General features: G+C 33.4%; 2 protein-coding genes across 4 annotated transcripts; one reads left to right on the forward strand and one right to left on the reverse strand.

Annotated features, from left to right (window-relative positions):
• Window positions 1-2,173: 2,173 nt before the first annotated feature.
• Window positions 2,174-7,324, reverse strand: LOC133182011 (enhancer of rudimentary homolog). Its single transcript, XM_061316709.1, has 4 exons — window positions 7,235-7,324; window positions 3,709-3,796; window positions 3,432-3,552; window positions 2,174-3,329 (listed from the first exon to the last, which is right to left on the reverse strand). Exons 1-4 carry the CDS (start codon window positions 7,235-7,237, stop codon window positions 3,236-3,238), a joined length of 306 nt encoding a protein of 101 aa, XP_061172693.1. The 5' UTR covers window positions 7,238-7,324; the 3' UTR covers window positions 2,174-3,235.
• Window positions 7,325-7,767: 443 nt separating this feature from the next.
• On the forward strand, window positions 7,768-14,849 carry LOC133183441 (zinc transporter ZIP9-like). 3 transcript variants are annotated; one of them, XM_061318400.1, is made up of 7 exons: window positions 7,768-7,971; window positions 9,030-9,132; window positions 9,254-9,454; window positions 9,809-9,892; window positions 12,180-12,265; window positions 13,569-13,703; window positions 13,984-14,849. In XM_061318400.1, exons 1-7 carry the CDS (start codon window positions 7,876-7,878, stop codon window positions 14,227-14,229), a joined length of 951 nt encoding a protein of 316 aa, XP_061174384.1. In that variant the 5' UTR covers window positions 7,768-7,875; the 3' UTR covers window positions 14,230-14,849. The 3 variants fall into 3 exon arrangements, with proteins under 3 accessions (XP_061174384.1, XP_061174385.1, XP_061174386.1); XM_061318401.1 differs by having other exon boundaries at window positions 9,812-9,892; XM_061318402.1 differs by having other exon boundaries at window positions 9,818-9,892.
• The last annotated feature ends 863 nt before the right edge of the window (window positions 14,850-15,712 follow it).

Consider the following 15,712-nt stretch of genomic DNA (forward strand, 5'->3'; position numbering starts at 1 on the left):
AAATTTCAAAATGTCACAAAAAGGTGTTGCACTCCTGACATTTTTAGCATCATTTTTGGCTATAACTTTTTTGTTCATTGAGATATCAACTAGATATTTGGCAGGTATTTAGACACTATCTAAAGACATATGCTGAGACATAGAAATCTATTTTCATTGCCTGAATTTTTAGTGTGGGTTGATAAATATGCGTTTGGTCATTTTTTTTTTTTAATTCACCCTTATGCGATAGTAAGGTATCTGTCATCTGTCCGTCTGTCTGTCTGTTAGGGCTGTGTCAATATATCGATATATGTATCAATATTCAAGAATGTATCGTATTGAAATAATAACTTCCCATACATATTGGGCAGGCAGTTTTTCTTTTAATTCTGTGAAAAAATTGGGAATTTCAATCACCAAAGATTATATTTAACTGTTCAAAATTAAAACTGATCAATAATGATATAAATATTAAGGAGATATCACATCTTATATAATTATTACAAAATACATAGACAACTATATTTTAACATGTTGGTTATACAGTCATTAAAGTTTGAATTTGAAAAGAAGATGGGCGTGTTTGGCGTGTGATCTGCAGGAAATAGGTGTACGAAACATTCATAGTTTAACTGTTTAAATGTCTACGATTTGGTCGGCTGATCACAGCTGGACATACTTTACAAAGTTACGCACATGGGAATATGTTACATTTAGTTTAAAATACTTTGTCAAATTTAATATATCAGTCCGCTTATCTTAATAATTACTGTAAATCTTAGTGATGCTTCACATAAATAATAAATACATATAGGGTATAGATAAATGCAATTACATGACATATATATATTAAAGTATCAGTAGGTTGGAAGAATTGCTTTCGCTTTCGGTGCAACAGAATCAGAATTTATCTATCTGAAAATAAATTGGTACATAAAATTAAACTGACAAAACAATTGATTGTTTGTAATAAAAAAAAATATTAACGCTCCATGCGAGGATCGAACCAAAAATATTTCTTTTCCGTTGCACTGGACGGGTAACGCATTCTACTGAGCTATCACCGCTACACGTATTATATGGTTTCTAAAGTGACAATGAAGCACCGCATTTACACATTGGAATTTTTTTGGTAAAAGTTCACTTTTTATCGTCTCTGGGTCTTCTCTCCATTTTTTACAAATGTTTGTTAGTTTTTTTGAATTAAAATTCACACAGATAACATTTCAAAATCATGGAGAGATGACCCAGATGTAGCAAATTTTTAGAAAAACGTGTTTGAAAATGTAACATTTTGGACCAAATGACTCATCTAGCCAATTTTCAAGTTCTTTTTTAGCAACTCAAAATACAATATCGGGAAAATATTTCCCTTTCCTATTTCACAGGAACCCGATACATCAATAGAATGCTAAAATTTCATGTGACGGATCAATGAAATTTTCACTTTTCAAGTGCGCCCAGATTCCTGCCGAATGCCAATCAAAAGCGCCCTCGTTCTTTGTCACCTCACTCAGTTTTTATAAAATTTATGCATTAAATGACTTATATGATGTTTGTGATAGACTTGTTGAGAAATCCAATATATTGCATATCACTTTATAAAATATCGTATCATATCAAAAGCTGCAACAATGGACAACATGTGTTTGTGTTGGTTATCTTACATTACCTATGTTTTTATTTTATTGCAGTTTATAAGTACCCAGTATTTGTGTTTGTTTGTACTGTACTGACCTGTGCAACTGATGTTTTTTTGGCAATTCTCTCTTTTGCTGTGGAAGAAACACACAGTTACTACTGTCGCTACCAAGAGTTTTACAATAGCTTTGTAGAATACGTCCGTCGACACTGGTGGAAACTTATTACACTGAACAGAGACCAAATTAACCGTTTATGTAGGGGCCGTACAGCTAACAGAAAATGCAGAGTAATAATGCGCATAAACATAAACAAGCTTATATCACAAAATGTCTAATTTGTGACTCTTCAACACATGAAATCTGTAAATTACCAAATGTACATTGGAAACAATCAACAAACCATGTTCTCTGAACTCTGAGAGAGGTGATTTACCATCTTTCCATATGCCTTATGGTCATCAGAGAAAGAACTTGCCTGACAGCCATACAAGTAGATTTGACCATAATGCTTGCAAAAGTGAAGAAATGTCAAAATAAAAAGGCATGAGCATGAGAAAAAAAACTGATACATTTATTTTCTACAAACTTTTTGCAAAATCAAACTGTCTTACAAAATGAAAAACTTGTCAATACAATCTCACAAATTCATCCAAATCCTAATTTGGGACCCTTAAGTATATATATTTTTTTACTCAACACAATAAATCAAACTATCTTACAGAAAAAGTACAACTTTCTGAATCAAGATTATACTGTTATTAAAACTCAAAAGTCATATATTGCATGATTTTGATACACATGTAGAACTAAAGAGCTCTGACCTCAAAACCATAAACTGAGAACAGATCTAAGTCCAAAAAATTTGAAATAATATTGATAAAAAGAATTTTTATCATGTGTTTGTAATTGAAACAATATATTTTAAGACATATATGTGAAGTAAAAATCAATTATTAAAATATTCAGAATCAGAATTTAGACTTAAGTCATACTCTCAGTTTATGGTCTCAAGACCTGTTTTTATTTAATATTTTTGCCCTGGGAAACATTCTCAGGATTTACCATTGCCATTCTTTTTTTTTTTTTTTTTTTTGTTAATTTTTTTTAAAAAAGTTTTCATCAATAGCCATGGAGCAACAAATTGCAGCTTTCATTCTTATACATTATATGTATTTCAAATTTTCAAGTTGTTTTCATACCTAAAAAAATGAGCAAAATTTAGCAAACTGCATATCAATGTCATAAGTTGAGAGGCCATGTTATTGAGAATAAACTTCTGGTGTACACACATGTACTCTGACTGCTATTTTATTTTAAAAAATGTACAATTCACTATACTACAGCAATCAGTCATGCTGAAATTTTACAAAGTTCTTCTGCAAACTAAAACAAAATCTGATTTTTTTCCCCTACATTTTATAAATGGTTAAACATAAAACTAATCATGAACAATAATGCTAAATAGTGGTACTTGTAAAACCAACAACAGATGTTAAACTACTGTTACTGTAGCTGCAACATAGTACAATGTACACATATCATGAATATGAAGGTATGATGAAATGGGTGTATGTAACGTCATTGTCATTTTCTCCACATTCCCTCTAGAATTAACGGCCTGCCTGTTTTCTCAGCATAATGTAAATCTTTTCCTTTAGCCAGTCTTTGTTGTGTGGAGCATAACTTCCCTGGTTTTTCTGGTAGCTGTCAAGATTAAACAATTTTGTAGAACCATAAATTTGATAAACAAAAAGAAAAAAGAATCTAAACTGGTTTAATAATGTTTGTAACCATATCTCCACTTACACCAAACAGCTTAGGTCCGTCAGCTGATCCACAAAATCAAACAGTTGGGAAATGTCGTAAGTGATTGAGGGACAATCAGGATTTTGCCTCTTCAGATGTTCCTCATAAATCTTACAGATTCCTGGATAATTAAAATAGATTTATAATACTAATCTAAGAAAAAAGCTGAAGGTTTTTCCCAATTTCATAATGCAGGTCTGATTTAATTCTGACCTTTTTATGGGTATAAACATTTAATCATTCTTGTATACTTTTTTAGTATGGAGAGAAACCAAACCTTCTAGGCACTCGTTGAGGGACTCATAGTCAGAGTATGTCCTTGTATCAGGTCGAGGATTTGGCTGTACCAGTAGAATTGTGTGAGACTGTAAAGAGTAATATGTACATACAGGTGACAGATATGTCTACCTAACAATTAATTTATATGATTTTTAAAGAGAGTGTACACCTTCTTCAATCTTAAGGTAGTTTGATCCTCGGGTTATGAATATCAGCAATTACTTACTAGTAAATGAATATGCTCATGAAAATGTCTCCGTTTTCACAAAGTAATGTGTATTTACCCGTCTTCAAAGTTCAAATTATAGTTGATCATATTATACAGGGAAAATTATCAAATCTCAAAAAAAAAAAAGAACTTTCCAGGAAATGTGAATGAAAGCACCAGTTACGCATTTTCTAATTGAAAATGGATCAGCAAGTATATTTTAGGATAAAAAATATAGGTATCCAGGCATTCGGAGAAATGTCAAACACAATGTAAACATCGCTATGGAAAAAGCATTTACTGTAGACATACTTTTTTCTGTATGGGATTAATTTATACTATTGTAGGCATTCACAAATTTTCCTTGGAAATATATCACAGCATACTAAAACAATGAAAATCCAAGAAATACACGTTTTTCTACCTGAGGATTAGACAGAAATTGTGATTCTGTGGAATTATGACCCTGTGGAATAAAGTACTTTTAAAGTATATCCTTTCAGTTCACACCACGCTATGCCTTGAAAACCAACTAGATTTTATGATCAAAAATGGTTACCCACACATATCGATAATGGGTTCTGTAGAGAGGTGATACATTTTTTAATGAAAGAGGTGGGTGGAAGATGGAATAAAACAGTGGTAGACTTCTGTGTGAAGTGGTAGAGTGAACATGTCTGGTTTGGTAACGTTTCATCAAAAATGCATCAATCCGCCTGACGTTACATTTAAATTTTGTACAATTTGAAGTCATTTTTTTAAAGGTGCTTAGACACAGATTTGAAGTTAATATTTACTCAAATTTTCTGTATAATTTCATGACTTATATGTTGCTGTAGCATTTCATACGAAAATTTGATAAAAATCTTATTTTATCTGGAAGTTATTGAAACTTTGAATTTCTGGACGCGTTTGATAGACACATCCTTGCACTTTCACAAATTTTATCTTTATCCTTATTACTTTAGAAAAGTAGCAATTTTGTTGTTTATTAATGAAAAATATTAAAACTATAATGCAGAAATTCCAGAGTAGAAATGTAGAAAGCAAAATCCTCTCACCAGTATTCTCAGTCCGTGCTCAGTGGTGTGTGCAGAGTTTAACAATTGAACACACCCAGTGAAACGTAAACATTAACAACAACAGAGCTCGTGCCCAGTTTACGTTTCGCGGGTGTATTCAATTTGTTAAACTCTGTACACAGCTACACAACACTGAGCACGGGCTGACAATACTTAAGTGAGTGGGTTTTGCTTTCGCACATTTTTACTCTGAATTTTCTGAATTATAGATGTAATATTATTCATTAATACACAACAAAATTGCTACTTTTCTTAAGTATTAAGGATAGAGTTAAAATTTGTGAAAGTGCAAGAATGTGTTAATCAAATGCCTCCCGAAATTCGTAGATTCAATAATTTCCAGATTAAATAATTTTTAATTTTATTTTCGTGTGAAATGCTATAGCAACATTTAAGTTGTGATATTATACAGAAAATTTGAGAAAATATAAACTTCAAATCTGTGTCTAAGCACCTTTAAGGGCAATCATCTGTTTTCTTACACTAAATGATGGAAAATTACATTATAAGGAATGAAGTTTATATAGCAAAACTGCCCCAAATCATTTTGTACCGTATAAATTATTAAATTCATTCCTTAATTAAAAGCAAACTAGGCAACTTAAAGAGGTCATTTGTTGAAAGTTGGCAAAATCTAGGAGATGTCACCGACCACGAGTCACCTATTGATATTTCTGAATTTTCCTTCATTATTGTATTACATAAACTTATGGAAATATAACACTCTGAATAAAATGAATAAAAAGGTTCTATTTCATTATCCTAGATAATTCAGGGCTTTCAATTGTCTATCATTGGGGCCGTTGGAAGGTCTCATTCCCAATTCAAAAAAAGGCACATTTTTTCCAAAATGAATATGTCATTTTTCCCAATAGTCATTACCCCCATAAAATAAAAGAACATATATTTGGATAAACAGTATATAAACTTGTTACTTCTGTTACTGCATATTGCAAAATTAAAATTTAGGTGATATCTAACGTTAGAAACTTCAAATATGAATTTTAATACATATCAATTTTTTTTCCACAATTCCCACAAGTTGGTAATTTCCTAATTTTAACGGCCCCGGACACAGTACCAAAAAGTGTTGTGAGAGCCCTGTTAAATGTTTAACGGAACGACTTTACTTTACCGGTCCCCAGAAAAACGCGCTAAAATATAGTGTCGCCGTAGGCGACTTCAGTATATATGAGATCGCGTGAGCGATCGAAAAAAATTAAAAGTATGAGGTTTTTAGCCTTTTTGACCCCAAAATCGAATTCTACAGATAAAAGTTTAGTTTAAAACTTCATTTTTAAACGAAGTTTTTAACCTCGTTTTCTGAAAAAAGTAATTAATATTGTTTATTCAGTGAAAAGGAGACAAAAAATAATTGTCAACAGAGCGCGTGCGGCGCATGCTTAGTGCCGTTTCTTTCGTATTTAGCCATTTTTTCATGTAAACAAACCAAAGAGATGTCGTTAAAGCTGAATTAAGATCTTGCAAAAATACAGATGCAACTGAATATCTAATTTATCTTTAAAAAAAACAAGACACTAACCCTAATCCCTCGGATGGTAAGCGAGGACTAACCCAAATCTCCCGGGCGGATGCTAGACTAACCCATGTGCGAGGACTAACCATAATCTCTCGGATGGATGTGAGACTAACCCTAATCAGTTGAAAACTTGTGCAAGGACTAACCCTAATCTCTCAGGTGGGTGCAAGACTAACCCTAACCAGTCAAAAAATGTGCAAGACTAACCCTTATCAGTTGAGTGACGTAAATCTTATGTCATAATGCAATGAGCGCGCGGATCTTGCGGATCTGGGGACCGGTAAAGTAAAGTCTACCCTGTTTAACATTTATATGATATGAATTGGTGCAACTTGTTGATAAAAATTAAATTTCTCGTGCTTTGGACAAAGTTTAAGTGACATTTCCTATGAAAATACATTGTTCTCTTCATTTACTCAATCAAAATGCATGTATGGTTGATTCATTTAGGCATTAGCAAATCACATTATTAATTTGTCTACAAGTAAACATGCATATTATTTCAACTCATAGAATCTCCACTCAGTATGTAAAAGTATTGCATGTTTAGCAAGAACTTTTTTTTTTTTGAAAAATGCAAGGGGGTATAACAACTTAACAAGAATACAGGATATTCTGTTCTTTAACATCTTAACCGCAATTATTTTAAAGCAATTATTTAAAAGCAAATTAGCACACATAGTAGAAGTGTTACCATTGTGACTTCTATAGATTTCCAAGATGAGATGCTACCACACGCAGCTTAACTGGTAGTTGAAACTGGAAGTAAAGAGGGGACCAGTTGGTTCGGCAATCGTGATTCCTCGGAGATTTTCTTTCTCAGTGATAAGAAAATGACCGAGAATCTACGATTGTCAATTTAGGTAAACACAAAAAAATAATAAATAATAATAATATAAAAATACTGTTGAATGTTAATTAAAAACGAATTTATATATTCAAATATTTTTTATATTGATAAGTTTAAAAAATTGAAAATAGTAACTCATACCTAATCTTATTCGTACATCACGAAAGGGTGGCAAAGATCATAGATATGAATTTTATAAATAATGTGTTTTTAAATAATGTTTTATCTCTATATACTTAAACCATTTGTTTGTTTCCATCATATTATTTGGCTAAAAAGAATCGTGAAAAATACGACTATAGCTTGTACAACTTTCGCTTTTCGCAATTCAAATCACCCATGCGTTTTTCAATGCGAAGAAAACATACTTGGGATTTTAAGTATATTATAAACATTGATTCATGTAGTCGTCGACATGTAGAATTTTACAGCTGTTATTGCTTGTTCTTTACCAAGGTTTTCTCGGATCGGAATTGGTCGCCAACATGGACGATCTGTGGACCCTTATCTTGCTGTCACTAGCTATGTTAATCGGCTGTTACGTAGCAGGAATGATTCCACTATCCATTACCTTGTCAGAGGTACAATTGCACCTGTATACATCAGGTCTGGTACAATCACTAGATTTAGCTACGTAGCTTGAATTACATACATAGCTTTATTTACCTACCTGAAGTAGCTTTATTTAGCTACTGGATCAAACTTTTTTTCTTAAATTAGCATTTTTCTCAGGATGTGCAGAAAATTGCACTTTGATGCAGTGATAATTTTCAACTTTTACAATTCATGAAAAAATCACTCTTGGAGATGTGTCTTTTTCTGCGCAATTTCAATCAAAGTTCTACAAGTTTTGGAGCTATATACAACAGATAATTTGTGATCAAACAGTTACTTCTTGAATGAAATAACAAAGAAAACCAGTTTTGGTTAACATGAGCACAATGAGAAGCAATCATACTTATCCATGCCTCATTGCACACAAGGTGGTGTACAGTTACTCAAACAATGAAAATACATCTTTTCCTTAAAAGTGTTCAAATGCAGCAATGTTAAAACTATCTCTGCATTGGATTGCTTTTTAAATAATCCCTAGTATAGATATTTGTAGTCATTTATTTGGGATTTTTTGTCTTTTTAAAATAAAAAGTAAAATTGTGAAAAGTTGCCTTGAAATAGCTAAATAAAGCTACCTGAGATAGGTAGATATAGCTACGGTAGGTAATTTTAGCTATGTAGCTAAATGTACTGATTATACTGGACCTGTACATCTATGGATTCTACAGCAGAAATAAAAAGAGGGGAAAATATATTTACCCAAATGGACCCTTTTTATTTCTGCTGTAGAATCCATAGAAGTATACTATATATATATATATATATATAGTGGCATGACATGGTGGAAATTCATATCTTTTACTTGCTTGCAACTGCTTCTGTTCACTCTTTTTTCTGAGTATTGTATTTTTATTTAGATGCTGGTTGCCCCCAATAAAAATTATATTTTATGCGTCATTAAATAATCCAGGAATTTATTATATTTATATAAATAAATAAATATTTTCTTTAACTTTCCTTTGTAGAAGTTTACTCTTGAATCACCTGTAAAGTAAATTTCTTTATAAATAGTGAAATATTTTAGGACAAACTGAAGTCCGTGACAGTATTTGGTGCTGGACTACTTGTTGGGACAGCGTTGGCTGTTATAATTCCAGAAGGAATCAATGCCATGTACACTTCAGGGGGTACGTCAAAATGAACATTGAAATTTTTTTAGTGCTTGCAATTTAGTTTTGATTAGCACTTATGTTTAGATTCTGTTATTAAGTTTTCACTTGAAAAATGATGAGTAATAATTTTTTATAGACCATGGCCATACTCATCACCATGAATCTAGTTCAAAGGAGACAGAGAAACACAGTGCTACAGAACATGGCCATCATGAACATCATCACACCACAGCGGATGTGCACTCTCTTATTGGCATCACTCTGGTAGCAGGGTTTATATTCATGCTGATTGTAGATCAGATAGGAGGAGCTCATGCACATGCTCATGCACCAACAGGTATTAAGATAATACTCAATAAAACTGCTTTATACGGAAGGTTATAGAAAATATACAGCAATAAGTAAATTAATAATTTCCCTATAGAATCCTAATCAGATGTTATCACTATGATATGGTGTTTTGAAGATTGGTAAGACTATTGTTAATGTGTGATTTGGGCCATCATTAAAAAAAATTGTTTAATGTACTCTAACATGGCATCAGTTGTAGATTAAGCCAATTAAATCACCTTGAATTCACTTAAAAGGGATAATGCACAATATATACATGTATGCATTCATTTGTTGTAAAAGATACAAAATAAAATTTAATAAGTAGACATGTTAAATTTGAGTGTGTTTTTCTTTTGAGCAGATGCAGAGGCAGGACAAACTACACTTCAACAGAACAGAAACAGAATCACAGCTACCCTGGGATTAGTTGTACATGCTGCAGGTAAGAATCACAGCTACCCTGGGATTAGTTGTTCATGCTGCAGGTAAGAATCGCAGCTACCCTGGGATAAGTTGTTCATGCTGCAGGTAAGAATCACAGCTACCCTGGGATTAGTTGTTCATGCTGCAGGTGAGAATCACATCTACCCTGGGATAAGTTGTTCATGCTTCAGGTAAGAATCACATCTACCCTGGGATTAGTTGTTCATACTGCAGGTAAGAATCACAGCTAGCCTGGGATTAGTTGTTCATACTGCAGGTAAGAATCACATCTACCCTGGGATAAGTTGTTCATGCTGCAGGTAAGAATCACAGCTATCCTGGGATTAGTTGTACATGCTGCAGGTAAGAATCACAGCTACCCTGGGATTAGTTGTTCATGCTGCAGGTAAGAATCGCAGCTACCCTGGGATAAGTTGTTCATGCTGCAGGTAAGAATCACAGCTACCCTGGGATTAGTTGTTCATGCTGCAGGTGAGAATCACATCTACCCTGGGATAAGTTGTTCATGCTTCAGGTAAGAATCACATCTACCCTGGGATTAGTTGTTCATACTGCAGGTAAGAATCACACCTACCCTGGGATTAGTTGTTCATGCTGCAGGTAAGAATCGCAGCTACCCTGGGATAAGTTGTTCATGCTGCAGCTAAGAATCACAGCTACCCTGGGATTAGTTGTTCATGCTGCAGGTGAGAATCACATCTACCCTGGGATAAGTTGTTCATGCTTCAGGTAAGAATCACATCTACCCTGGGATTAGTTGTTCATACTGCAGGTAAGAATCACAGCTACCCTGGGATTAGTTGTTCATGCTGCAGGTAAGAATCGCAGCTACCCTGGGATAAGTTGTTCATGCTGCAGGTAAGAATCACAGCTACCCTGGGATTAGTTGTTCATGCTGCAGGTGAGAATCACATCTAACCTGGGATAAGTTGTTCATGCTTCAGGTAAGAATCACATCTACCCTGGGATTAGTTGTTCATACTGCAGGTAAGAATCACATCTACCCTGGGATTAGTTGTTCATACTGCAGGTAAGAATCACAGCTAGCCTGGGATTAGTTGTTCATACTGCAGGAAAGAATCACATCTACCCTGGGATAAGTTGTTCATGCTGCAGGTAAGAATCACAGCTATCCTGGGATTAGTTGTTCATACTGCAGGTAAGAATCACATCTACCCTGGGATAAGTTGTTCATGCTGCAGGTAAGAATCACATCTACCCTGGGATTAGTTGTTCATACTGCAGGTAAGAATCACAGCTACCCTGGGATAAGTTGTTCATGCTTCAGGTAAGAATCACAGCTACCCTGGGATTAGTTGTTCATACTGCAGGTAAGAATCACAGCTACCCTGGGATTAGTTGTTCATGTTACAGGTAAGAATCACAGCTACCCTGGGATTAGTTGTTCATACTGCAGGTAAGAATCACACCTACCCTGGGATTAGTTGTTCATGCTGCAGGTAAGAATCGCAGCTACCCTGGGATAAGTTGTTCATGCTGCAGCTAAGAATCACAGCTACCCTGGGATTAGTTGTTCATGCTGCAGGTGAGAATCACATCTACCCTGGGATAAGTTGTTCATGCTTCAGGTAAGAATCACATCTACCCTGGGATTAGTTGTTCATACTGCAGGTAAGAATCACAGCTACCCTGGGATTAGTTGTTCATGCTGCAGGTAAGAATCGCAGCTACCCTGGGATAAGTTGTTCATGCTGCAGGTAAGAATCACAGCTACCCTGGGATTAGTTGTTCATGCTGCAGGTGAGAATCACATCTACCCTGGGATAAGTTGTTCATGCTTCAGGTAAGAATCACATCTGGGATTAGTCGTACATGCTGGAGGTAAGGTGGAACTTGTGTTAAACATAATAGACAAAATTGACTTTATGTATTCAATTATTATGCTTCCAAGTTCAAGAATTGTAGTTATACTATTTTTAATCTTTTTATGTGTTCACTATTTTATCTTTGATCATAATTATTGAACTAAATAAGATATAGACTTCATATTGGTATTGGTTTCATGTTAGGTAAATGCTAAACTTAATTAAATTCACATTAGAAATTAGTGGAGCAACATTTTTGAAGCAAGTGTTGCTTAAAATTTCAACTTATTAATTAAAAGACAAAATTTATTGTCTCAGTGACAGGCTTATAAAAATGACTTGTCATGAAATGATACCAATTGTGTTTAAAACATCTTTCTATTATCTTTAAGAATTTGAGCATTTCTTTGATTTTCTATTAATTAAGATCAGAGACTAATTGAGACATGTCTGTTTCAGCTGATGGCATAGCTCTAGGAGCAGCCACAGTTCTGGCTCATACTCATCTGACAATGATTGTCTTCATAGCCATTATGTTACATAAGGTATGCCCATATTACTCTGATCTAGCTAATTTAATAGTACATAAAGTCTTATACATGAGATAGTATAAAATCCAAAATTTATGCGAACAGTCCATGTATTATATCCTAACCACTGGTCATTGATAGAGTAATTGTTACCAGAATCTTCCCAATGGAGTCAAGAATTATTTTTCTTTGGTACGTTTACTGATAGTTTTAATTTATTGATACTTTCTTGTACAGTTTTTGAATTATACAAAATAGATGCTGAGCTTAGTTTAGTTTACTAGAAATATGTCCATAGGACCATTGGTATATTGGTACTGCAGCATGAAAATAGGTGCCTGGTTTCTTTGGCTTAAACTTAAATTTCAGTTTGAGAAAAATTAAAAAATAAATAATTTTCATTTTTTTTTCTTCAGTTTTTTTCCATATACCGTACGATTATATAGAACTAATACCTTTATACAGTTGTTGGCTTTTGAAGCATGGTATAAAGTGTTGATTCATCCTACCCAATTGACAACTAGATGAAGTCTTATTGTTTCAATTTCATTCTCTCATAGGTAGCAAAATATGATATCTGAAGTAGGTAATGGTGAAATATGCTCTCACAGAGATTTATCTGTGTATGGAGTTGTTTATGGAATTCTTAGAATGAGGAAAGAAGTTCAAGGTCATAGGGAAAGTCAAGGTCAGAAAATTATGACACAGACACAGTTGAGTTTCTTACATCAATTAGTATGGGTGTATGAAGTTTAATGAAAAAATTTCTAACAGTTTCTTTGAAACTAAGGTAAATGCCAAACAAGGAATTAGTGCATTTCTAGGGAAAGGACATAGACAAATTGCTCCCACCAATAAGTATTATTATATGAAATTTGATTCAAATATCTTGAATATGTAGAACTTTAAAGATCATAGGGAAGGTCAAGGCTAGAAAATTACAATTTATTATGATTCAGTTGAAAAGGTCTTACATATGTCAGTTATGAGTTATGATAAAAATATCTGACAATTTCTTTGCAAATAAGCTAATTAAATGCAAAGTGTGATGGATGGACAGATGGAAGCATAGAAAGATATGACATACATGACAAACATTATGATGCCCTAACCATATTCATTATGAGCCATAGAAAATGATTGCATCTTTGGTTAGGAGTACAAAATATCTTAATATTTTAATAATGAGTGTGAATAGCTCGTTGAATTTAAACAATACATTGCTTTGATTATATGAATTATGTTTTACAATATCAAGAAACATCAAGACAAAAATACAGAATAATTTGGTACAGTATAACCTATTTATCAATTTCAGATGCCAGCGGCCTTTGGACTTGTCTCATTTCTACTTCACGAAGGCTTCGATAGGAATCGAATCAGGAAGCACTTGTTTGTTTTTGCCGTAGCAGCTCCTTTTCTAGCCATTGTTACTTATGTAATTTTAAGTCAGGTGGGATTTCTAATGACTCTATATTAATCAATACCACCAGTCACTGGGGATTCAAATTACCTAGAAGGAAATGTTCATTTGCAATAAAATGTTAATACATCTGTTTTAATAATCAGGATGATTTCCTGCACTTTGATGTAAAATTATTTAAGAATTGATTTGAATTTTTTGAAATACTGATGAGTACATTAAGGCTGTATTTCCATGTAAAGAAAATAATTAATTCATCATGAAGTGGTCAATTACACACTTAAATTTATGGGGTTTTTTTACATTACAGAGAAGTGTAGAATCACTCAATGATACAAAAACAACAGGGATTGCCATGTTATTTAGTGCTGGGACTTTTCTGTATGTGGCCACAGTTCATGTCCTTCCAGAGGTATCATCATCAAAAACTCAACACAGTAATCCAGATGGCAGTATAGTCATCCACGAACATAAAGGATTCAGGAGCAAAGATCTGTTGGCCATTATTCTAGGTGCTGTACTGCCTGTGATTCTGTCTATAGGTCATAAACATTAGACTGTGATTGGACAAAGATATTATTTTTATTAATTCTTATCAGAGACTGTGTACATTTTATGGGTAAGATGTTGTTAATTGTATTTGGGTAAGTTTTAGGAATGTTATTACCAGTGAATGTCGAGGTTTCTGAAATCTATATAAATACACACTGTAGAGTCAAATGTTTACCATTTAGATAAATGAATTATTTGGCTCGCTGATGCATTTATATCTATCTTTCTTGTTGAATGATTGCCATCATTGTATTTTGTTGCTTTCTTTTAATGTGTACAGAATGGGAGGGGGGAAGTGTAAGCCTGTAGATTAAATAATTGAACATGTAATTGTAGCATGTGTATTGTTTGTGTAGATGGTACTGATAGATTCTACTGGATCTGTAAACTATAATTATGTATTGAGACATCGATGAATGTTATACAGCTGAACTTCGGTATTTCAAACATTAATATTTCAAATACCATGGATATGTCAAAGTGATTTGGAAGTAGCAACCAGTTTTACCCTCAATGTCTTAAACCCTTGGATATTTCAAAGTTTTTTTTTTCTCAGTCCCATTGAGTATGAGATAACACAGTTTGACTGTTACTACTGCATTCAGTGAATATGGGTGATTGCAACATGCTTAGGCCAAACAAAAAAAAATGTGTGGTTCCGGTTACATCTCCAAAAAAATTAGGGTAGTTAGGTAGGGATTTTTTTTTTTTTTTTTTTTTTTTTTTTTTTTTAAACAAAATGATTTTCTTAATTTTTCTAAATAATACTTATCACTACTTTGCAAATGACATTTAGAAGTGGTGTGATAATATACTAGTCAATATTGGTAGGGGACACCTACATGCTAGCTTGCTTTGGATTTAACACTAATAAACACTTGCACTGTGTTGTGCAAGGGGGCCATCATTGCTGAAACTAAAACTTAAACCGGAGCCATTGATGGAAATTGGGGAAAATTCCAGAAAAAGTATGAAAATTGCCAAAAAAAAAAGTTTAGGGTCGGGGGTATAAAATAGGGACGGTCGGGTAACCGGAACCACACATATTTTTTTATTTGGCCTTAACATTAAGTCAGTTTGGTGCTTTTTTAGTAGCTTTGGTAAGTCTTGCTGTAAATTAATGGGGTATTGTAGGTTAATTCAAGAATTTGCTTTAATATTTTTTTTCTGTTCTCCTAGTTGTACATATCTTGCTCATTCAGCTTTTTCAGTGTGTGAGAATTGGAAATAAGAATCAGGTTTATGATCTTATATGTGTTACATTAACACATTTTATGCTTCATTTTAGGTACTCGTTTATTTGAACTTCATAAATACAGTCAAGTGTGTGAATGCAAGTTTGTTGAAATGTCTCATATAGAATATTTATTATTGAATTTTAGAAATCTGTGTGTCTTTAGGAGATTCGTGATAATCAGTGAATTTATTGTAGCAAGTGTGGCCTACAATGTATACAGTAACATAGGTTTTAAACCAAGACTTGTTTA

The sequence above is a fragment of the Saccostrea echinata genome, unplaced genomic scaffold (assembly GCF_033153115.1).
Source record: "Saccostrea echinata isolate AGI-Se365-2 ecotype Australia unplaced genomic scaffold, CSIRO_AGI_Sech_v1 ptg000009l, whole genome shotgun sequence".
NCBI lineage: Eukaryota > Metazoa > Mollusca > Bivalvia > Ostreida > Ostreidae > Saccostrea > Saccostrea echinata.

Coding starts and splice junctions, on each gene's coding strand:
- LOC133183441 (XM_061318400.1), top strand. CDS start 7,876: ATGGACGATCTGTGGACCCTTATCTTGCTGTCACTAGCTATGTTAATC. Junction 9,893..12,179: donor ATTAGTTGTACATGCTGCAG/GTAAGAATCACA, acceptor TGTCTGTTTCAG/CTGATGGCATAGCTCTAGGA. Junction 13,704..13,983: donor CTTATGTAATTTTAAGTCAG/GTGGGATTTCTA, acceptor TTTACATTACAG/AGAAGTGTAGAATCACTCAA.
- LOC133182011 (XM_061316709.1), bottom strand. Junction 3,553..3,708: donor CCTCAACGAGTGCCTAGAAG/GTTTGGTTTCTC, acceptor TTAATTATCCAG/GAATCTGTAAGATTTATGAG. Junction 3,330..3,431: donor ACGGACCTAAGCTGTTTGGT/GTAAGTGGAGAT, acceptor TAATCTTGACAG/CTACCAGAAAAACCAGGGAA.